The sequence below is a fragment of the Zalophus californianus genome, chromosome 12 (genome assembly GCF_009762305.2).
Source record: "Zalophus californianus isolate mZalCal1 chromosome 12, mZalCal1.pri.v2, whole genome shotgun sequence".
NCBI lineage: Eukaryota > Metazoa > Chordata > Mammalia > Carnivora > Otariidae > Zalophus > Zalophus californianus.
In genome coordinates, this window is record NC_045606.1 from 53418716 (window position 1) to 53443292 (window position 24577).

At 42.4% G+C, this 24577-nt stretch overlaps 1 protein-coding gene across 2 annotated transcripts in view; it reads right to left on the reverse strand.

The window, feature by feature from the left end:
• The window catches only part of CDCA7L (cell division cycle associated 7 like), a 42048-nt gene extending 22197 nt beyond the window's left edge, over positions 1–19851 (reverse strand). Inside the window, exon 1 of one of the 2 annotated variants that reach the window (XM_027574452.2) lies at positions 19498–19851. In XM_027574452.2, coding sequence (XP_027430253.1) covers positions 19498–19521 — 24 coding nt within the window. In that variant the 5' untranslated portion in view covers positions 19522–19851. The remainder of the gene's footprint in view (positions 1–19497) is intronic. The other variant, XM_027574451.2, reaches the window with a different exon arrangement.
• Positions 19852–24577: the final 4726 nt, after the last annotated feature.

The following is a 24577-nucleotide window of genomic DNA, read 5'->3' on the forward strand; positions in this document are numbered from 1 at the left end:
GCACAAAAGTCTGCTGCATTTGTATACACTAACAAAGAAAATCTTCCCTCCTTAAATGAATGCAATCTGTTCCCAAACTCCCAGAGCAAGTCTAGACCTCCTTCCACTTCTCGTGCTACCAGCACTTGAGGCGCATGTGGTTTAAGAACCCAGTGCTTCACCTTAAGGCAGGTTCAGAAACATCAGCTCCTGAGTCCAGGCTTCAGCTTGCATGCCTGGCAGCACCACACCCTGAACCCAAGTACCTGGGCTCCGAAACCCTGAAGTTAACAGCAAGTCTGGGAGATCGAGCCGTCTGCAGAACTGCACTTGGTTTAAAATCTGGCTTTGTTCTCTCCCAACTAAGCTATACTAATAAAAATCAATCCTGCCAAATTGCTGCTTGCTTCCTATTTAGCAGGTGCCCTTCCAGCATTTCTTGAGGAACACAAAGCAATGCTTGGGGGCTCTCCGTATCTCTTTAACCACCTCAGCCTAACCCTCAATTAAAATTCAATTAAAAAGAGAAAACTAGTAAGCCATAAAAAGATGCCTCAAACCACCAGCTGCTTTTCAATCAAGGATTCACCCTTGAAAAGAAATGAGTCTATCATTAATCTAAAATTTTGTACTTTTAAAATTAAGTATAATTTTTTAATTAAGGTTTTTCTAGATCTCAATGATATATGAATGTATTCTTCCTAGATTAAGAAATACCACCTCCTAGCTGGAAGGCACATATTTATCATCTACTAGTTTTTGAAGGAAAGAAATAGATTCTTCTTAAAGGCCAATTGATTCCAGAGCTGATTTTGATAAAGCTTCAGGAAATGTTTCTTATTCCAGGAACACTGCATATATTTCACCTGGAAACAAATTCCATTTGTAGGCCTAAGGAAGAGCACAGAAGAAATCTGCGCACACTACTGCATTTTCCTTATTAAGTGTTTTCAAAGCAATTTTGATAGCAAGGAAAGCAGAATTTGCAGGGTGTACTACCCTGCATCTGCGAAAGAACCTTTTACACAGAGGAAAGCATTCCTTCAATCCTCCACAAATAGGGTTGTTTTGCAACATTTTCTATCACAAACACTGTCATTTCTTTAAATCTCTTACGATTAAATTGGTCGATCCCTAAGATATATACAATACCTTACACCATTTACAAAAACTAACTCAAAATAGAGAAGACCTGAATATAAAACCTAAAACTCTGAAACTTCTAGAACAGGAGAAAATCTTTGTGACCTTAGATTAGAATTCTTTGATATGACGCCAGAAGCAGAATACAGATTTTAAAAATTTATAAACTAGACAATCGAAATTAAAAGCTTCCGCCCTTCAAAAAACACTTTAAATAGAATGACAAGAAAAACCAACTAACTGGGAGAAAATACCTACAAACCATACGCCTGATAAAGGACCTGTACCCAAAATATATAAAGAACCCTCAAAACTCAAAAAGAAAAGAACCCAATTTAAACATGGGCAAAAGATGTGAGCACTTTGCCAAAGATACAGGACGGCAGATAAGCACATGAAAAATGTCTTACATCCACAGCCATTAGGGAAATGCAAATTAAAACCACAATGAGACTCGATCATCTTCCTACTAGAATGGCTTAAAAAAATACGACAATACCAAGTGCTGACTGACAAGGATTTGGAGTAACTGGCACTCTCCTAAACGACTGGTGGAAACGCAAAATGGTAGGACCACTTTGGAAAACAATTTGGCAGCTTCTCATCAAGTTAAACAGATTCTTACCACATGATCCAGCAATTCTGCTCCGAGGTGTTTACCCAAATGAAACGAAAAATTAGGTTCACAACAAACTTCTCATCAGCAATTTTATTTCCAAACCCAGAAACAATCCAAATCAGCAAGGGAATGGATTAACAGAACGGGGGACATCCATGCCATGGACTAAAGCTAGCAATAAAAAAGAATAAGTTACTGATAGACACAATTACACGGATAAATCTCAAATGCATTAGGCCTAGTGAAAAAGGCTACATACTGTCTGATTCCACTTAACAGACATGCTAGAAAAGGCAAAACTAGAGAAACAGAACACACATCAACGGTTGCCTGACAAGAGAGGTCAGAGGGAATTTTTGAGCGGTGATAAAATCAATGGTGATAGTGATTACACAAAAAGCTCATAGGACTGAAAACTAAAAAGGATGAAATTACTGTATATAAATTAAGCCTTGGTCAAAAAGAAAGAAAGAAAATGATGTAGAAACAGTGGGGCATACAGATTGCCTAGAAATGGATCCTAGCATATATCATTAAAATTTGATAGGAAAACCACCACAAATCAATGGGAAAGAGATGTCAGTAAGTCAATAAAGGATGCTGGCAAAACTGCTTATTTGAGGTGAATTCAACAGTCCACTTTGCTTCTCTCCAATACTACCTACGAATCAGAAGATCAGAGAGTTAAAATTAGGTAAACAAACCACAGAGGAGAATTTATGTGAATATGCAGCTGGCCCGTGAATGAGGAAGACTTTAAGCCCCCACATAAAGGAGATCAAAATGGAAAGGAGTAGTATCATGGACCACTTAAGAGTTCTAGTCGCCTTAAAAGAAAACAAATCCAGGGGAAAAAAAAAAAAACAAACTTGGGAGAAAACATCTGCCACAAATAGATAAATTATTGTTAATGAAAAGCGCTTACAAAATGAAATGTTCCAAGAGTCACACAGATAAAATAAGTAAACGAAAGAAAATTCACTATAAAGGGAACATAAAGCCTTCAACCACCCTAAGTAATGAAAGCAAGAGAAATTAGGACAAGTTCCCCTCTCAACTAGCAACTTAGCCATGCTCTCTTTCCCTTAAGGGCACACTCAAGGACGGGGTGGATGTGACGAGACAAGCACCCTGGTACACAACTGGTGGTAGGACAAGAGGGCCTGAGGTTTCAAAACACCAACGTGGTCATGTACATCTAAAGCAGGGTAGTTAGTTTTTTACAAGTATATGCGGTGAGATTTGAAAACCTCCAGAAAATATGGTTCAACTCAGTGATGGAGCATATGAAGTATTTATTTATAGCTAAGAGGATCCTAAGTCAAGGATGAGCAGAGTGTGACAAGATCTCATCCATCAGCTGGAGCGCCTCCTCTCAGAAAGGAGCAAACCTTAGCCTACTACTTACTCAAGGGCACACCGCTTGTCATACCCCTACAAATGACATTCCAGGCAAATGCTATTTTTCAATAAAATAACTACCTACTAATTAGTATTTACTGTTTAATTCAATCAAAAAGCCTAAACTTGATAGGAGGCCAAAAGCATGAGCAACAAAAGAAAAAAACTGATTCAACTGGACCTCATCAAAACTGAAAACATCTTTTCATCAAAGGACATTATCAAGAAAGTGAAAGGCAGGCGCCTGGGTGGCTCAGTTGGTTAAGTGACTGCCTTCGGCTCAGGTCATGATCCTGGAGTCTTGGGATCGAGTCCTGCATCGGGCTCCCTTCTCAGGCAGGGAATCTGCTTCTCCTTCTGGCCCTCCCCCGTCTCATGCTCTATCTCATTCTCTCTCTCAAATAAATAAATAAAATCTTAAAAAAAAAAAAAAAGAAAGTGAAAGGCAACCCATGGAATGGAAGAAAGAGCGGCGAAACATGTAAGTGGTAAGGACCCAGCATTCAAAATATATGAAGATCTCCTACAATGCAACAAACACCATCCAATCAAAAAATGCATAAAGGACTTGACATATACTTCTCCCCCCCCAAAAAATATATATATACAAATGAAAAGATGTTCAACATCATTAGTCATTAGGGAAATGCGAATCAAAAATACAAGATACCACTTCACATCCTCTAGAGTCCAGAAATCATAAGGAAAAAGTGTTGGAGAAGATATAGTGAAGCCAGAACACTTATACATAGCTAGTGGGAATGTAATGGTTCAGCCATTATGGAAAACAGTTTGAGGATTCTTCAAAAAGTCAAACACAGAATTCCTATCTGACCCAGCACTTTCATTCTTAGATATATAATTAAAAGAACTGCAAACAGCTGTTTCAGATACATATACATGCATGTTAATAGCAGGACTACTTACAGTAGCCAAAAGGTCCATCACAAATGAATGGATAAGAAACTGTAGTATACACAATATACAGCGGGCTATTATTCAGCTATAAAAAGGATGAAGTACCGATCCATGCTACGACGTAGGTCAACCTGCAAAATGTTATACTAAGTAATGAGAAGCCAAACCCAAAAGGTCCCATAAATTGTTCACTTTAAAATGGTTAATTTGATGTTATATGAATTTCACCTAATTTTTTTTAAAAACCTAAACTTATAAGAATTGAAAGACTTATCATCTTACTATTCAAATTTACCTATAATTATGTAAAAGTAGGCAAGTGGTTTACTAAACACTGCAAATCGTATGCAGAATGCAGCTCCTTAGGACAATGACTGCGACATTCTGACCAAAAGGGGGACTGCCTGAAGGGACTGGTCCCTCTCTCACCTAACTCAGTCTCCTACAAGGAAGAGCACCAGCCATTGCTCATGAAAATTGCAGGGGACTACAGACCTACAAACGACTGAGATGAAGAGTTTATGCAGAAGAAATACAACAGACCACCCAAAGCCCCAGGGGAAAGCTTGGGTAAGACTCCTTGGGAAACCAAGGCATTGCAAAGCAGCTGTGTACATCGGGGAATTGGAAAAGCCTCACACAGGGCCGGGCCAGGCCAGACACATGCTCAGCAAAGATCTGACAAGAATTTAAGCTTACAGGGTCAGAACATGCCCAACTAATCAATGAATGATTTCCCTGGCACAGAGCCAATCTGCAAAGACTAGAAGAGGTGGCTGTTTCCTCAAACACCCACTTTTCAACAGATCAAACACAAAGAAATAGAAAAAACTCGTCCATTCAAAGGAACAAAACAAAGTGATAGAGACTGTCCCTGAGGTAGCACAGACCTAAGTGGACTTACTAGACAAAAGACAACTGCCTTAAGTATGCGCAAAGAACAAAAGGAAAACACAAACTAAGATAAATTGGGAAAATGATACACAGTTAATCCTTAAACACCATGGGTTGGGGCACTGACTGCCCCCATACAGTTGAAAATCCACACGCAACTTTTGACTCCCCAAAAACTTAATAGCCTACTGTTGACTGGAAGCCTTACCAGTAACACAAACAGTCCATTAACAGGTTTGATATATGTCTTATACGTTATATTCTTACAATAAACTAAGCTAGAAAAAACAAAATATTAAGAAAATCATAAGGACAATACATTTACAGTACTGGACTATAAAAAACAAAATCCATGTATAAGTAGACCCACACAGTTCCAATCTGTGTTATTCAGGGTCAACTGTATAAGCAAAATGATATCTACAAGGAGAAATTATAAAAAGGAACAGGAATTCTGGAGGTGAAAAAATACAATACCCAAATTGCAAATTTTATTAGAGGAGTTCAAAATCAAATTGAAGAGGCAGAACAAAGAATCAGAGAGACTATTTGACAAAATAACGACCGAAAACTTCCCAAGTTTGATGGAAGACTTGAAGCTCAATACACCCCAAGTAGGATAAACCCAAGAGACCCACACTGAGACACATTTTAATCAAGCCAGTGAAAGACAAAGAAAAAGAGAATACTGAAAGCAGCCAGAAAAAAAGCTACTCATCACACACAAGAAATCCTCAAAAGGATTATCAACTGATTGCTCAGAAAAAAACCTTGGAGGTCAGAAAGCAGTGGAATGACATTTAAAGCACTGAAAGAAAAAAACCGTCAACCAAGAACTCTCTATCTGGCAAACTGTCCTTCAAAAATGAGGGAGAAATTAAGACATTACCAGATAAACAAAAGCTGAGAGAGTTCATTAGCACCAGACCTGCTTAACAAGAAATCCTAAAGGGAGTTCTTCAAGAGGAAATGAAAGGGCACTAGAGAGTAACTCAAAGACATATGAAATACAAAGTTTTTAAGTAAAATATAAATACTGGTATTAATGTAAATTCAGTCTATAATTTCACTTTGTTTTCTCCAATATAAAAATGCACCTATGATTCTATATTTTGTGGTGCACGACACATAAAGATAGAATTGGTGGCACTGATAACAAAAGGAGGGGAAGAGCTGTATAGCAATAGAGTTTTTATATGCCACTGACAAACTGGTATTATTCAAATAGATTACTTCAATCGTAGAATGTTTTATGTAACCCCCATGCTAACCACAGAGAAAAAAATCTATAGAATACATAGAAAAGGAAATGAGAGTATCAAAACATGCCATTTATCAACAAAACACAAAGGTAGGCAGTAATGGAGGAAATGAGGGTCAAAAAAGCTTTTAAGAATACAGAAAACAAAACAAAATGGCAAAAGTCCTTTCCTAACAGTAACCACTTTAAATGCAAATAGATTAGACTCTGCAATCAAAAGACACAGATCGGCAGAAAGAATTAAAAAAAAAAAAAATGGGACCCAACTATACACTGCCTACAGAAGATTCACTTCATACCTAAAAAAGACACTAAGGCTGAAAAGTGAAAGGACGGAAAAGATATGCAAATGAAAATAGTAATCCAAAGAGAAATGTAATGACTGTACTAACGTCAGACAGAGTAGATATTAAGTCAAAAAATATTACAAGGACACTGCATATGGATAAAAGGGTCAATTCACCAAGAAGCTATAACAATTAAAAATATGCATTTGCAGGAAACTTCAGAGCTCCAAAACATATAAAACAAATGCTGACAGAAATGAAAGGGAAATAGTTCTACAATAATAGTTGGAGACTTCAATACCCCACTTTCAATAATGGACAGACTACAACAAAAGATCAATAAGGAAACAGAGGAAGTGAGCAATACCATAAACCAATTCGAAGTAACAGACATATATAGAACACTCCAACCAACACAGTAGGATACATTTTCCTCAAGGTCGCATGGAAAACTCCCCAGAACAGACCATATGTAGGCCACAAAATAAGTCAAAATAAATTTAAAACAGTTAAAATCATACAAATTATCTTTTCTGATCAGAATGGAACTAGAAATCAGTAACAGAAGGAAGACTAACAAATTCACAAATACGCTGAAAATGAAACACCACACTGTCAAATAACCAAGGGGTTACTCCAAAGAAGAAATAATCACAACAGAAATTAAAAAATTGCACCAAAACTTACGCTATGCAGAGAAAGCAATGCTAAAAGGGAAATTTAAAGCTGTAAACACTTATATTAAAAAAAGATCTCAAACCATCAAATTTTACTCCATAAAAGAAACTAGAGAAAGTACAGCAAATTAAACACAAAGATAACAGAAGGCAGGAAATAATAAAGATTACAGCAGATATAAATAGAGAACAGAAAAACAACAGAGAAATATCAACAAAACCAAAAGCTGATTCTCTGAAAATATCAAAATTGACCAACTTTTTGCTAGACTATGAAAAAAAGGTACAAATTACTGAAATAAAGTGGAGTCATCACTACCAATCTGACAGAAATAAAAAGGATAATCAAAGAGTACTATGAACAACTGAATGCCAACAAATTGGGTTAGCTAGATGAAATGGATAGACTCCTAGAAACACATAACCTTCCAAGACTGACTCATGAATAGAAAACCTGATAGACTTCTAACTACTAAGGATTTGAATCAGTAATCAAAAGCCCTCCCCCCAAAGTATATCCCATGACCCAGATGGCTTCACTAGTGAATTCGATTTAACTTTTAAAGAAGAATTAACATCAAGCCTTCTCAAACTCTTCCAAAAAATGAAGAGTTTAACTCATCCCATGTGGCCAGTATTCCCCTGATACTGGAGCCAAACAAAGACAAGAAAAGTACAGAGCAATATCCCTTGTGAATAGCAACGAAAAAATCCTCAACAAAATGCTAGCAAGCCAAATTCAGTTGCATAGTAAAAGGATTACACAAGATGTCCAAGCGAGATACATTTCTGGTATGCAAGATGGTTCAACATAGAAAACAAATGTGCTCGTTTCGGCAGCACACACAATAACACAGAAAACAAAACACACGATCGTCTCCACAGATGCAGAAAAAGCATGCGACAAAATCCAACACCCTTTCATGATAAAACCAAACCAAACCAATCCAAAAAACAATCAACAAAGAATGGAAAGAAACTTCAACATAATAAAGGTCACATATGGAAAACAGGTAACCCCAGGGCGCCTGGGTGGCTCAGTAGTTAAGCATCTGCCTTCAGCTCAGGTCATGATCCCAGGGTCCTGGGATCGAGCCCCACATCTGGCTCCCTGCTCAGCGGGAAGCCTGCTTCTTCCTCTCCCACTCCCCCTGCTTGTGTTCCCTCTCTGTCTCTCTCTCTGTCAAAAAATAAATAAAATCTTAAAAAAAAAAAAACAGGTAACCCCATACTCCACGGTGAAAGACTGAATGCTTTCCCTTAAAATCAGCAACAAGACAAGGATTCCACTTTCACTACTTACATTCAACACAGTATTTGAAGATCTAGCCAGAACTATTATACAAGAAATAAAAGGCATCCAAATTGGAAAGGAAGCAGTAAAATTATGTTTGCAGGTGACATGATCATTTATATAGAAAAGCCTAAAGATTCCACAGAACCTGTGAACACTAATTAGCTAAGTCAATAATGTTGAAAGGTACAAAATCAACACATAAAAAATCAGTTGCATTTCTACAGGCTAACAATGAACCATTGGCTAAGGAAATTAAGGAAACAATTCCATTTGCCATAGCATCAAAAAGAATAAAACACTTAGGAATTAACTGAAGCAACAAGCAGTAAAACCACACTGAAAACTACAAAACATCACTGAAAAAAAGTAAAGACAGAAACAGATGAAAAAGCATCACACATTCATGGATCAGAACACTGAACACTATGAACATGACAATACTACCCAAAGTTATCTATGGATCCAATGCAATTCTATCAAAATCCTGGCAACATTTTTTTTGCAGAAAGGCCGTTCCCAAAACTCATGTGGAATCTAAAGGGACTCAGAATAACCAAAAAAAAAAAAAAAAAAAAATCTGTAAAAAGAAGAACTTGTGGCCCCCCAGCTGGCTCAGTCAGTGGAGCATGTGACTCTTGATCTCAGGGGTTGTGAGTTCAAGCCCCACATTGGGTGCAGAGATTATTTAAACATAAAATCTTTGAAAAAATAAATAAACAAACAAATAATAAAAAGAAGAACCATGACGGAGGGCTCACACTTACTAATTTCAATGTTTATTACAAAGCTACAGTAATCCAAACAGAGTAGTCCTAGCATAAAGAAAGCCATACAGGGGCGCTTGGGTGGCTCAATCAGTTAAGCCATCTGCCTTTGGCTCAGGTCATATGATCTCAGGGTCCTGGGATCAAGTCCCGCATCGGGCTCCCTGCTCAGTGGGGAATCTGCTTCTCCCTCTCCCCTGTGCTGTCCCTCTCCCTCTCTCTTAAATAAATGAAATCTTAGAAAAAAAAAAAACAGAAAGACCAGTGCAATACAACAATGAGCTCAGAAATCAACCTTCACGTACATGCAGGTCAACTGATTTTTGACCAAGTGCCAAGACTATTCAATGGGGAAAGGATGGTCTTTTCAAGAAATGATGCTGGGAAAACTGGATATCCACACTGAAAAGAATGAAGATGGATCCTTACCTTAACACAACAACCTACAAAAAACCCAAAATGTATCCAAGACCTAAAACTACATAACTCTCAGAAGAAAACATAAAGGAAAAAGTTCCTGACACTGGACTTGGCAATGATTTCTTGTATATGGCATCAAAGGCACAGGCAACAATAGAAAAGAATAGATAAATTGGACTTGGCAAAATCAAAAACTGTTAGATATCAAAGGACACTATCAAGAGATTGAAAAGGGCAACCTACAGAATGGGAGAAAGTATTTGCATATCATACATCTGCTAAGGGTTTAACATCCAGAATATAGAGAACTCCTAGAGCTCAACACCAACAGCAAAACCCAACTTAGAAGAGCAAGAGACTTAAATAGACATTTCTCCAAAAATAAAAAGATGGCCAGTTAAGCATGTGAAAAGATGCTCAACAACACTAATCACTAGGGAAATGCAAATCAAAACCACAATGAGATACCACTTCACATCCACTGGGTGGCTACTATTAAAAAAAATTTTAAAAAAACAATCAAAAACTAATGATGTAATGTATGGTGATTAACATAATAAAATTTAAAAAAAAAAACAACCAAAAAAACAAATTAAGTGGTGGTGAATATGTGGAGAAACTGGAACTTTCGTGCAGTGTTGGAAGGAAGGTGAAACAAGGCAGCTGCTACGACAAAAATATGGTAGCTCCTCAAAAACTCACAGACAGAATTACCACGTAATTCATTAATTCCAGTTTAGGTATATAACAAAAATATTGAAATCAGAGATTCAGTTATTTTATACCAACATTCACAGAAGCATTATTCATAATATCCAAACGGTGGGAACAGCCCAACTGGCTTGGATGGACAAATGGATAAACGAAATGTGGTATATACATGCAATGCATTATTATTCAGCCTTAAGAAGGAATGAAATTCTGATATATAGAAACATGGATGAACCTTGAAAACATGCTGAGCAAACTAAATAAGACCCAACAGGATAAATATTCTATGATTCCACTTCCATGTCTTACCTAGCCTAGTCAACTTCATAGAAACAGAAAAGGAGAATGGTGGTGACCATTGGTGGTGGAATGAGGGGGAGGGTGGGGAATGGGGAGTTAGTGTTTAGTGGGTACAGAGCTCCGGTTGAGGATCATGAAGAAGTTCTGGAGATGGACAGAGCGGATGGTTGCACAACAATGTGACTATACTTCATGCCAGTAAATTTTATGCTACGCGTATTTTACTATAATAAAAGAAAAGGCAAAACAAATGACCAATGTTATTTCAAAAAGAGATCATGTAAACTTACAGACACGTATGTGCAGAGGGCTTCGAAGAGCTATCCAGGTGAGTAACAACAGAGGAACTAGAGTTTTGGCAGAGGTCCTAGGAGGGAAGTGAGCCAAACCACTTGGGAAACGCTGGGTGATTTCCTTTTCCAAAAAGGTGAGCAGACAGGAAATATGAAGCCAATGTCAAGATTTCACTGGACCCTAACAGACTGATTATCAAACTGGACAAGTCTGCTCTCCGTGTTTTTCAACAAGGGGCTATCGGCATTCTGGACAAGAATGACTATTGCTTCCAGTGGGACTCTCCTGCTCACCACAGGGCACTTACTATCCCTGAACTCCAAACCCTTTAATATAGGAGCACTCTCCTCACCCCATTACACTAACAATCGAGAAGTAGCCTACAGATTTCTATTACCACCACAACCCCAGCTCACTCAGATGAACATCACAGAGTGAATCCAACAACTGAAATATGATAGCCTGTGTGTGTCAGGATGTGTCAAGTTATAAAGCAGTAACAAACAATTCTAAGTCTTAAAGGGCTGAAACAAAACAAGGTTTCTCTTGTTCATGACCTGTTCCTCCGGGCCAGCCAGGTGGAACATTCCACACTCTTCCACACTGTCCTCACACAGGACCTGGGCTGACAAAGAGGGAAGGAGACATGGCAAATGATGTACTGGCATTTAAAAATTCCACCTGGGGGACACCTGGGTGGCTCAGTCAGTTAAGCATTCGACTGTTTATTTTGGCTCAGGTTGTGATCTCAGGGTCACGAGATCCAGCCCTGTGTTGGGCTCTCCACTGGGCATGGAGCTTGCTTTAAGATTCTCCCTCTCCCCCCACCCGTCTCTCTCTCCTTCTCTTTAAAAAAAAAAAAAAAAAAAAAAGTCTTTCTTATAAAATAAAAATTCCACCTAGAAGTGACACACAACACTTCTTACATTTTATTGGCCAAAGCAGATCAAATGGTCTTGCCTATTACAAGGGCCAGGAAAATGCATTCCTCCCATTTACCCAGAAGGAAAAGAACCAGAGATCATTTGTACAGAGGCCTGACCGCTTCCCAGCTATGACTTAAAAGCATTCTGTGAGGATGCTAGGCCCACGTCCATCACTGAAAGTAACTGAAGAGCATGTTACGGCTTAGTGTAGGCCTGGAGAGGGTACTACCACTGGCGCCAGGCTAAGGAGCCCCATGAGGGATGAGCCACGGGCGGGGGAAGCAATTTTTACACAATTTCAATGCGGTGTGAGGCATAGGATCATCATGGCAGCAAGTGTAGCAGGGCAACTGACCCAGCAGTGAGGGGTACCGCTCACAAAGTCGGCTGGCAGCCTCCAGGTTGGCTGGGTCCCCACAGCCGCAGGGCGGAGTCAGCCTCAAGGAGGACTTGAAGTAGACGGACAGGTGGAAGCAAGAACGTGGAGAACGGGGGCGCCTGGGGGCTCAGTCGGTTAAGTCCTTGGCTCAGGTCAGGATCCCAGGGTCCTGGGATCGAGCCCTGCATGGGGGGGGGGGCGGGTGGCTCCCTGCTCAGCGGGGAGTCTGCTTCTCCCTCTACCTGCAGCCCCCTGCTTGTGTGCGCATGCGCTCTCTCCTTCTCTGCCAAATAAATTCTTAAAAAAAAAAAAGGTGGAGAACAGGCAGGCAGGGGGAGGCAAGGGTCCCTGTGCTCGCTCCCAGCAAGCACCGAACAGACCCTCACAGGGACAGGAGTGTAGGGGAGGGATCTTCATCCCCCCGCCTTGCCCTGAGAGCCTTGATCCTGGGATCCTCTGGACACACGGCCACCCCGTGTGAGACAAACACGGGCGGGGGCGGAGACACGGCCGAACAATCCCTGAACCGCGGCCATGCTGCTGCTGATAGCACCTAGCTCCTGGCACTGTGTCGCAGTGAAGGTGCACCCTCCCCGAGGGCGGCCTTTCTCAGGTCCTCAGTCACAGCCAGGGAGGACGATACACTTGTTGCGAAGGAGGTTCCTGATGAGGAGGCGCCCTCACGGGGATGCTGAAGCCGGCAGTGTGGTCAAACAGAACGAGGGAGGCTTTGTGCGGTGAGGTCGGGCCGGGGCAGCCTTATGTAGGAGGCCCGTGTGAGCGCGGGAATGCCTTCAGTTATTTTAATGAAAAACCTCCTCCAATAAAAAATGCCTGGGACCAAGTGGGGGGGGGGGGGAAGAATTAAGAATAACCAGTAATTTTAAATGCACTTTTATTTTTCTTAACTTCCCATTTTAAACCAGCGTTATGGAGAACAAAATAAAGGCACTAGACATCTTGCATTTAAAAAAAAATATGCTTAGGGATTTATTTCAGTATCAACGAAAGTCTTTTGGTTTGTTTTTTGTTTTTCCATTTACCTTCAGAGTCGTGGAGCTTGCAATAGGAAGATATCATGGGGTGGGGGAGTAAACAGGGAGGTTACCTTTTCTGTTTTAGGATTTATTACAGGGATGCTCTCGGCATGGTACACTCAGCCCGCAGTCCCACGCTTCTCAAACTGAGGAGCTCAGTGACAGCCGCAAGGCTTTCAAGACCACAGGTGGGACAGGGGAGGGGACTTTTTCTCCCAGGAGAGTAATTTTAAAAACCCTTTTTGTGTTAAAATAAACAAACATATATTACGGAATAGAATGCAAAATAGGCCTAACTTTAAAAGATAAAACTGGAGATGGATGAAAAAAATCCCCTGCACAGACAGGGTGGGGCTGCTGCACCTCCGGGCTCTGGGGCAGGCTCGGACTGGCCTCCGCTATCAGTCTGACAGAAGAATCTGAGAAGCTCCCCCGAAGGATGCTGCAGCCTGTCATAACTCATACTTCCTCTCACTACACGATGACAGCAAGAAACCTTTTTTTTTTTCAATTCAACAAATATTTAGCACCTGCTATATGGCAGGCCCTGCACACTCAGGATAATTATCATTTTGGCCTGCCACATGATTGAGGGTCACCACCTTGGGGTAAATCCTAGGGCCCTTCTAACAGAGGATGAGGTCTACCAGCAGGCAGCCGAGGGGGGGGCCAGACCAGGCTCTGTGCCAGAAGACCCAGATGCCAGAGTGCAAACACAAACGCAAGGGACTCTCCAGGTACGTAGGACCCTCCCGCAGCAGAGGTTTAGCGATGGTGGGCTGCCCCAACAGCCGTGCCGCCACTCTGCAGGGCTTGGGGGGAACATCAGAGGGGGTCTGTGGGAAGGGATCCCTGGACCATGCCCAGTGCAGGGGGTATCCCTACAACCGGAAGGGCACAAGACGCCTGGGCAGTCATCACCCATACCCCTGGGCAGGCTGGGCGGTCTGAAAGCACAGGCTTTGGGCCTGATTCGTAGGGATTCTAAATGCTATTTTTTTAAACATTTTAAGTGCAACGGGAAGTGCATATAGCTTACGCGCACAGTCTGGTCAAGTTTTACAAACTGCACCAACTCATGATAACCAGCACCCAGATCCAGAAATACAGTCTCAGCTCTTAGAAACCGCTTATTAGGAACCTATGGTTTTACCTTTAGACAGCCAACCTTCAATGAACACCTATTTTCAGACATCTAGGAGATGATTTACAATTGAAATAAGCAATACAAAAGAAGGCAAAACAAAGTGATTCAGTGCCACATGGGAGAGGAGCTCAGAGCAGGGGATTCCCGCCCTCCCGCATCCACGTGACCAACTTGCAAAATGCCAGGACAGCCCAATCCACAGGCACTGCCACTATGCGTCCATGAGCACGTGCTTGGATCTTCTTGGTTTCCTAGGTGGTAAAGAACATACCTCTAAGACGACTCCCCATCTTCCCCCCAAACTAGAAACACACTGCTAGGTGTTCTAGGTTCAGGAAGAAAACACTGTTTCAGTCCAGTTACCAAGAGCCCTGGTTCTAACCTGAGTAAACACTGCTTTCTCTTGGCTAACACAGCACAATAAAGGGGAAAAAACATTGTGTCAGAGACTGTGATCCACTGCAAAGCAGGCACATTCTTTTTGGGAGAAAGTACATGATAAAGAAACGTGGACTCCCAACACAAGGCACAAGGCATGTACCACCCCAAGACATTTATTGCAAAGTTCCTTCTAATAAAGAAAAAAATTTTAAACAGAAAAGTACATAAAATACACACCTCAGGGAAAGGCTGCAGTAATTAAAAATGAAAACCGTGAAGACCTCCGAGCTACTAAGAAATAGCACTGACGGTGCTAAAGACAGAATTCAAACTGCAATCATACTGCAGAAATGGTGACTAAACACGGGCAAACACTGGATGGGAAAGATCTAGAAAATGACACCCAGGGAGCAGGGGAGGTAGAGTAGTTCCAACTTTGTTTTTATTTCAGCTGCTATGAACACTTGTACAATATTACTTGTACAATACAAAACTCATCTAAATACCATTACTGTGTAAAAGCCTTCTGGATCTGATTCATACTCCCATGCTGACTTTTACAGTAAGTATCCAAGGAACTCTGTCCAAAGCCTCAACTGGCCAGTTTCTAAAAAAGAACCAGACCAGCTGTTGTTAATGCCCCAGCCCTTCTAGTTAAAGGGAAGAGTAAAGTAAAGGTATTAGGAGAAAACCCCAAAGCGCTGACAACCCCTTGTATTTAAATTCTACATTATACTTAGCATGTCCTTGATCAACTCAATGGCACTGTAAGTTGGACAAAGATGTCTATCCTCCCAATGTTATTTCCATGAAAGTTGTGTGACTTGCCGAGATCCCGTGAGTCTACTGGCCAGTCAGGCACTGGCTCTGAGGACAGAATCCTGGCTCAGCCCCTTCCTAGCTGGGCTGCCCAGAGCAAATGGCTCTACTTCCCCTTATCTTTAAAATAGAGATAATACAAGCCATTTCGGAACTACAGTGAGGATTAAATCTGATAAAAGGAAATGACATTTTCGGGGGGGGGGGGGGCGGGATGGTTCTTCAGGTCTTCTCCCATTCCCAAAACCCAAGGCCTTGTAGATCCCCCCCAAAGCACGGCAGGAGCCAGCTGAGTTCCGGCAAAGGCAGAAGAGGCAAGGAGTTCCAGAGTGACCTTAGTACCCAGCACGTCAGTGCTCAAAGAATATCTGACAAATGGACTAACCCAGTCAGGGAGCCCTCTGTCATCAGTTGATGATTAAGAACAGGCAGGAAGCCATCCGCTATCTGAACTCAAACTCTGGCCCCTTTAACTTTGAGACTACAGCGTATTTTTGCACTGCATACAGATGGTAGCATTTACCACTGTGGAAAACAAAGTCTCCCGCATGTTATCTTCAGCTGTATTTACCAAATATGCCTCTGCCTGGTCCTATTTAAAGAGATTCAGAGAGAGAACAACCTGATGGTTACCAGAGGGGAGCTGGATGAGGAATGGGTGAAAGAGGTAACGGGGATTCAGAGTGCACTTCTCATGATGAGCCCTGAGTAACGTACACAATTGTTGGTTCCCTCTATTGTACACCTGAAATTAATACAACACTGTTTAATAACTATACTGGAATTAAAATTAAAAACTCTATGAAATAAAAATAAAACATTCAGAAACCACTGCTTTCCAAAAAGAAAATAAAACAGTCCTACTAATATTGTCTTAACTCTATTAGGTAAGGCTTCTCCATGAGCCTCTATCAATCCCACTTTGGTGAATGAAGCTATGTCTTTTATGAAACAAAATCATATCTTGGAGGTAAAAACTGTAAACTGTAGCTCAGAGAAAGTGCTGATGGGTAAAGCAGAACTCTCAAGAACAGTTTAAAATGAACATGCCTATTCTATTTGAACGGCTTTATTGATATTTTTAATTTATTGTAATATTCATAAACGGTTTTAAGTCACATAATTATCTCATGGATTACTGTCCCGTGTGCCCGACCAGATCAGAATTGCTGTGATCTCCGAAATTCCTCCTCATTACTGAGAATTTAGTTCTTCAGGGCAAATCACTGTGCTTGTCCTTCCGAGAAGTCACAAACCATCCCCCTCTGTGAGCAGCTTCTGAGGCTCTGGGCATACACATTAAGTCAGAGAATGAGAAGACAACACTTTGTAGCTATGAAGTCAGCACCAGAGAAATGCCTCTTTACCACTCCAACAGCATGCTCCATACTACTCCTGAGACCAGTTAGCTGCATTTCTTCCTGTGCGAGTCCAACCTGCACCCTAGAGCAAGAAGAGAGTAACAGGGCAACAGTGACATCCAGGACCTGCTGGGTCCTCTGCTAGGAGGCGGAGGTAGTCTCATCCTCCAGAAATTCTGAGCTGCACTGCTGAGAGCTCTCAGAAAGGGACCAGACCCTTGCCTTGAGTATTACTCCTGTCGTTCGACGTAAAGACACAAAGACACGGTGGTCAGCCCAACAAGGACTACACCCTTGGGAGCTGTGGTCCCAGTCAGTGGGCATCAAATCTGACACACGGGTGAGGTTGCAAAAAAGCAGAAGCTAGAAAGGACGCTGGTTCAAATCACGGTCTTCTCATAACATCGGGCCTAAGCTGCTTCGCTGGAAGCCCTTCCCGCTCTGCCCCCTCCAAGGGATGGAAATTCTATTTACTGTACGTGGGAGAGTAAAAACCACTGTGCACTAATGCCGCCTCAGGCGGTTCATCACACTGCTTTATTCATAAGGCTGGGGGTACAGGGTAGAACCGCACGGATTTAAGATCTTGCTGTGCCTGAAATGTTCATTAAGGGCTCTTATCTGCAGTCACCTGCCCACCCCACTGAACCTCTCCACTAATTTAAAGAGTCTATAATCTGCTCACATTTAAATTATGATGAACAGGAACATTTCCACTGGAAAAAATCGTCATGCATCTTAATTTATGCTGCCAATTAAGTCTCTGGAAAAGGGGGGAAAAAACTGGTTATCTTACATATAGTAATTTGCCCTAATTGGTGCATAATGGGTCAGATATAATTTGTGGATTACCCCCACATGGTAAATTGTTTAACGTTTTAGAGGTACCAAAAATTAGCCTTGTTATTTGATGGTAAAAGGTTCACTCCCGACCACACATTCTGGGGACATTTTAAATCTAAACATGAACTGTGTATTTAAGTGGTGGAAGTACAGTTTGAGCAAACAACAGGTTTCTAGAGTCCTATGTTATCAAGATACACTGATGAAATTCACACGTGGCTCGAGGCTCCTTGCAGAAAGGGTTAAGTCCTAGAGAAATCCAAGCCTCCTAGAAGCAGAGGATACTGACTATATGGTAAAGATCAGTGGAAAATAAAAACAAACTAACCCTGTCTCAGTCCTTACTCTTGTTTCTTTTCCTTGCTTTTAATACCTCCCCCTCATTGGGTAAAGTTAAAAACAGTACTTCTCATCAACATCCACAACAATTCTTTCTCAAATGTCTAGTTTCAGGAAGCCCTTCGGGCATCACTAAATGGCCAAAGCGACCAATCATTAGTGGCTCTGCCTTTAATTGGCACCAGAACCGAGGCAGGTGACAGCGGCCTGGGCTCAGGCACCACTGAACTTGCTGGGTCGCTTCGGTCTTCCAAGGATACGCCCGGAGCCCCTCCTCTCTCTCCAAGGCCCAGCACCCAGGTGGAGAAGTAGTAAAACATTACCAGTCCAAGGTAAAGTGGAAGCGGCGAGTCAAAGGCACTCAAAAAAGCAAGAAAAAAATCCAACCGTCACAAAGCCTCTCTCGGGGCTCCCACATGCTGCTTCCTTCCCTTTCTAATAGTTTTATTTTTAGTTCATTTGAAAAAAGTGGGTACTGCTTACCTCTGAAAATACTAGGTATATTCGTTACTAGAAAGTAAGGAAAAGCTCTTTTAAGAAATAAAATAGAAAACTGAGGTCACGTTCACATTCCCACCACCCACTGAAACATTGGGGGGGGCTACTCTCAAATGTTTGTAAATGAGATTTTTAAAACCCAGTTTGGGGTCCTGCTGTGTTTACGGTTTGTGATCTCGGGGCTTTTTGTTTTTTAACTTGGCCTCATGACGTTGCCATTTCCCCCTCCAAGTGGTTTGAAATTCCTTAAAAACACAAAAGTTCTAGAACAAATACAAGAGCAATTCCTTGCAAATTACACTCCCTCATCCAAGCTGAACCGGACTCCCGGCAATTTTTTTAGAAAAATTATACTTTTCTGAAACTTCCTCATCTCTGTGTCAATTCCCGGAGAAAGTGGGGGGCGCGCACCAGAAAAGCTCCCCGCACACGGCCCCCCGCACCCCCCCCCCCCGGGCCGGATCCACCAGCGCTGCAAACGCAGGCGCTACGCCCCTGCTGCCTCCCGCCCGCACTTCCCTCGAAACACGTCCACTCCTGGGGCTCGCGGCCCGGCCTGCGACCCCCGGGCTACCCCCCGGGACCGAGGCGACCGCCGCGCGGGGGGACGCCCAACCTCTCCAGTCCGGGCCGGCGCAGCGGTGAGCCACCGCGCACACCTGCAGGGCGCGCCGCTCCGGCGTTCCCGGGGCGAGGCTGGCCAGGTCCACAACGCGGTGGCCAAGGGCCACGTTTCCAGCCCAAGGCGGGGAGGAGGGCCGGGCGCAAAGGCATGCCGGCCGGGCTGCGGCGGGACCCTCACCTGGGAGCGAGACGCCAACTCCATTCTTCCCACCCGGGCTCCGGCCTCCTCCTAGCACGCGGCCACGAGAACCTGGCTCGCCACGGGCCGGCGCACGCAGAACACCCGCGGCCGCGCAGCCCGCGCGCTGCGCCCGGAGCTCCGGCGGGCCGGGGGAGGGGCGCACTCGGCGCCCGGGACAGGGGGAGCGCGCCGCGCCGCCCACTCGGCGCCCCCGCGCCCGGCTGCGAGCCTCGGATCTCGGGCCAAACTTCGCGACTGGGGAACTTCGCTTCGCCCGCGGCGCGAGAGGGGGTTGCAGATGGGGCGCGGCCGGCGGCGGTTGCCGATGCGGGGGCGCCGGGCTCCCCCCTGCAGCGGAGGGAGGGAGTGGAGCCGTCCGGCCGGGTTTCGCGCGGGAGAAATGAGGGGGCAGTCCCGGCGCAGCCTCCAGCTGGCACGCCCGGCTACGCGCGCCGGATATTTGCAGGGCTTATTCCAGGTCCTGCCCTGAAGCACATGCCTCCGCGGCAATCCGTCTCTGCTCCAGGAGAGCATTTTAGAGCTTGAAACTTCGGGGCTCGTTTTGTTCAGTTGTTGTAAAGGGGCGGGGTTCTGCCGCCTCCCAGAACGTTTGCTACAGGGTTCACTTTGCAAAACTAGCAACCCGGGTTTCTTTACCGAGGCCCTGAGGCTGGGGAGCTGAAAAATCCCCTCGAACTTGCGGCAGTCTTTGCTCTACCATTATACACGTAGGCCTACAGCCCCACTAGACAGAGAGTTCTAGAGGTTAGAAACGCTAATTAACAAATACTAGCTGAGTAGCTTCTATGCGTCAGACACTCACTGTGTGTTAGACCTGGGAACACGAGATTGAACAACAATAAAACAGGTCCCTGCTCTGTTGGAGCTTATGGTCAGGGAGCCAGCCACCAGCAAGATGATATAAATGTAATAATGATGCAAGTAAGTGTAATAATAATGTAACAATAATTTGATTCATAATTTAACGATTCAAATACCATTAATGTGATAAGTTCAATTATAATGATGCAAATAAATGTAAATTTGGAGCCATGATAGATGCCACGAGGGAAAAGGTAAATGGTACTATGGTGGTTTAAAATAGGGAGACTTTTGGCACAGGTCAGGGACAACTTCTTAAAAGTTCAGGTAGGAAGAGTGAAGAATCCAGTGGGTGGAGACTGTGGAAGGCTTGAAGTGGGTATTGGGGAAGGGTGGTAGATGAAGTTGTCCTGAAATCAGAGCAAGTTTGCAGGGCAGTATGGAAAGCCTTTTAGCATTGTGGTCATGCGTTCAGAGTGGATCACGGAGTGCATGAGACCTTCTGCAGCCCTTCTTGGCTGCTTGGGATCTGACACTCATCTTTTTTTTGTTGAAGCAGTGAATGAAATTGGCCAAACATTTGCTCAAACTTGAGGAGAGAACATCTGCAAACTGTCCTCCTTCCTACTTTCACTGGTTCAGCAGACATGTGTTATGTGCTCTCCATGTTCCAGACTGGGGGGAGGAAGAAAGACCAATAAAACATAGTATGATTTTTTTTAAATGTTTTCTCTTTATTGGGTAACAAACTATTCATTAGAGCCACTTTCATTTTTATTATGCTTTAGAGTTTTCCTTCATATAGAGTATCTTCTTGAATCTTCCCCACATTCTTCCAGATTCTTATTATCCACATTTTTTAAATGTGGAGACAGAATCTAAGAAGATGCATTAAGAGAAAAAGATCCCCGTCCCCCTGCTAGTAAATGACAATTGCAGACTGCCAAAGTGGAAAACATTCCTTATGCCTCCAAATTCAACATTGTCTCCATTCTTCTTTACCTTTTCCTTTTGGCTGCTAGGAAACTCAAGAGTGAAATTTGTTCCATTGGAACTTTTTTCTTTTTTGGTGTACTTGCTTTCCCATGAACCAGTGGTCTTGTTTTCACTTATTTCCTTTCATTGTAGGATGCATCAAATCCCTTTTGCAAAAGGGAGTATAAATTTGAAATAGGTCAGATTTTGCAAAGCCCTTGCAGTAACCTAGTCCTTATTTGGAAACCTGAATGTAGCTGAGCCATCTTGCTTTAGAAATTTAGTATTAAGTTTTCAAACGCCAACGTGGAAACTTTCCTCCTTTGTCAGGCAAAGCCCATGCACTTGAATAGTACTTAGTAATTGATTCTATAGTGGTGTGTTTTGTTGTCAGATTTTGGTTCCCTTCTGTCTACATTTGACCCTTGAACAACCTGGGGGTGAGGATGGCCAAACCCCAGCACAGTCAAAAACCCATGCAGAACTTTTGACTCCCCCAACACTTATACACTAATAGCCTGTTAACACATATTTGCTACAGGTATTATATGCTGTATTCTTAGAATAAAGTAAGCTATAGAAAAGAAAATGTTAAGAAAATCATACGAAGAGAAAATATACTTACAGTGCTGTGTTGTATTTATCTAGAAAAATCCACGTGTAAGTAGACCTGCAGTTCAAACCCATGCTGTTCGAGGGTCTGGGATTCATGCCTTGTGAGCGTTGGGTTTCAGCATGGCACTGTAAGAATGAGTGTCCCTTCCCAGAAGCAATAGCATACATACTGCAACAGAGGAAAATGAGATGTCGTGTTTGCAAAATTTCTTTAAGAATCCGTCTAGAAATCTGTGCCTGTTTTTTTAATGTGTCTATGCGATTAAAAACTTGGTCCATAGTACCTTCAACAAGATAAGAAATTTGGGATTAAATGCCACCACACATGCCTCAAATGACATGAAAGAATTGCGATTGTTTATCAGCCCTGGCCCACAACTTTTTCCTCCGTAAAAGGAGTCCAAACATTTCTCCTCTGCTCTGAAGTAGTAGCTCTGCTCTCCCCACGGAGCTCAGCTGTGGGCAAATCCTCAGTGCACCCTTTATAACAGAGAAGCATGCCAGTTTGGTATTCTGGACGCCCAGCAAAGAATCCACCTTTGGCAGAGGACTGGAAGCAATGTGGGTAATATCTGAATACCGCTTAGCATTATATTTGATCGTGAATAAGCGAAGTGACAGTCACACAAGATAACATCCCTACTTGTTCTCTATCTCAGTATCTTCAAACTCCCATCTCGTTGAGTTTAGATAACACCCCACCTAGAAGGGGAGACATCACTACATTTGAGACCTCAGAGATAACATTTCCAAGTTGTTGCAGAATAAAAGATCTAAAATCAAGTCTCTTAGAGCAAAGTCATCATCTAACAGTGACTGGGTGCCTATCTGGGAAGTTTTCTTTAATTACAAGCTGGTATTCTATCTTCCTGACTTGGCTTGCCAAGATACTGCTGTCACAGCCAATTTAAATACGTTCTGATAATAACCACTTGAACGGCTATGGAGAACAAGACGTGAACGACCAATAACTGAGGCCTTCATATATTGGGTGCAGAAGAGTACACATCACAATGAAACTGTAATGCCAATGCATGGTTCCACCAAAAAGCCAAGAGTGGTAGTGGTATCAGTAACAGCAGCTAGCTAAATGAGCACTGGCTGGGCACAAACCCTGTGCTGAGTTCATCTTTGCAAGCATTCTCTCATCTCATCTCTCAACTCTGACAGTGACCCATCTGCTACTCAAAAATAGTGCTGGGAAAATAAATGAAAGAGTATTTTCAAAGCATTTGAGATTTCTTAATAAACTCGAAACATGATTAATGCAATCCATATTTTGTAGGGTTTTTAGAAAATAATAGTCTTAATAATTTAGTCTGTGAACATAAAATGTAATTATAACTAGGCACTGACAATAAAGGGATGAAAATGAAAACATTATTCAAAGCTCTTACCTTTCTAAGAACCTAATGTATTATAAAAGGAAAGGGTAATAATGATCTATTTCGACAAAGGTACTGTGGTATGAGGTTTTTAAAGAACTAAGTTTTTTCACAATGAATTATATATGAAGCCTTTTTTATTAAAGATTTTATTTATTTATTTGAGACAGACAGACAGACAGAGAGCCAGGGAGGGAGGGAGACAGAATCTGAAGCAGATTCCGTGCTGAGCACAGAGCCTGATGCAGGGCTCAATCTCACCACTGTGAGATCAGGACCTGAGCCAAAACCCGAGTTGGCTATTGAACCTACTAAACCACCCAGGTGCCCCTATGCAGCATTATTTTAAAGTAACCTATAGGGGCACCTGGGTGGCTCAGTTGTTAAGCATCTGCCTTCGGCTCAGGTCATGATCCCAGGGTCCTGGGATTGAGCCCCACATCAAGCTCCCTGCTCGGCGGGAAGTCTGCTTCTCCCTCTCTCGCTGTGTCTCTGTCTGTCAAATAAATAAATAAAATCTTTAAAGATAAAAACAATGTAAAATTTCTCTAAATAGTTGGCGCTACGAATATTTTGTATTAATTCTACATATATATAACAACTTTCCAGACTTTGTAGAATTTCTGAAGTTATTACAGATTTATTCTTTTTTTACTTGGAATAATCAAGTATTTATACTAGTAATAAGAGGAAATCATATTTGTGATAGAAAATCCACAGACTTGGGCGATTATGGGTTCATTTATTGTTCATTTATTCCCTTAAGCCTCCAGGTGATTTTATGAGCACGGGTGTTTGAAAACCATTGCCCTAGTCTAGCTCAGCGCTTTGCAAAGTAGGATCCTCAGCCCAGCAATATCAGCATCAGCTGATAAAAAAAAAAGTTCAGATTCTTGGGTCCCACCCGAAACCTACTGAATTAGAAACTGTGGAAGGGGAGCTTAGCAATCTGGGTTTTTTTAATCACCATCCAGGCGATTCTGATTTTTGCTTAAATTTAAGAACCACTGTCGTTGTCCTCCGAGGTCTACTGTTCACCAGCTGGGTGACCTTGGGACTAATCACTGAGCTTCATTTTTCTCATCTGAAAAATGGAGAGACCGCATACCTGCGGAATCCCTGCCAACAGTATTCTACAAAGATGAACATGTCATATCAGATGTGATTGTATTTTGAGAAGGCTAGAGTGGTGGACACTTGTAAAGTGGTATTAACAGTAATAACCTTTCCATTTATTGAACATTGACCACATTCCAGGAACCGCAAATGCATTATTACAT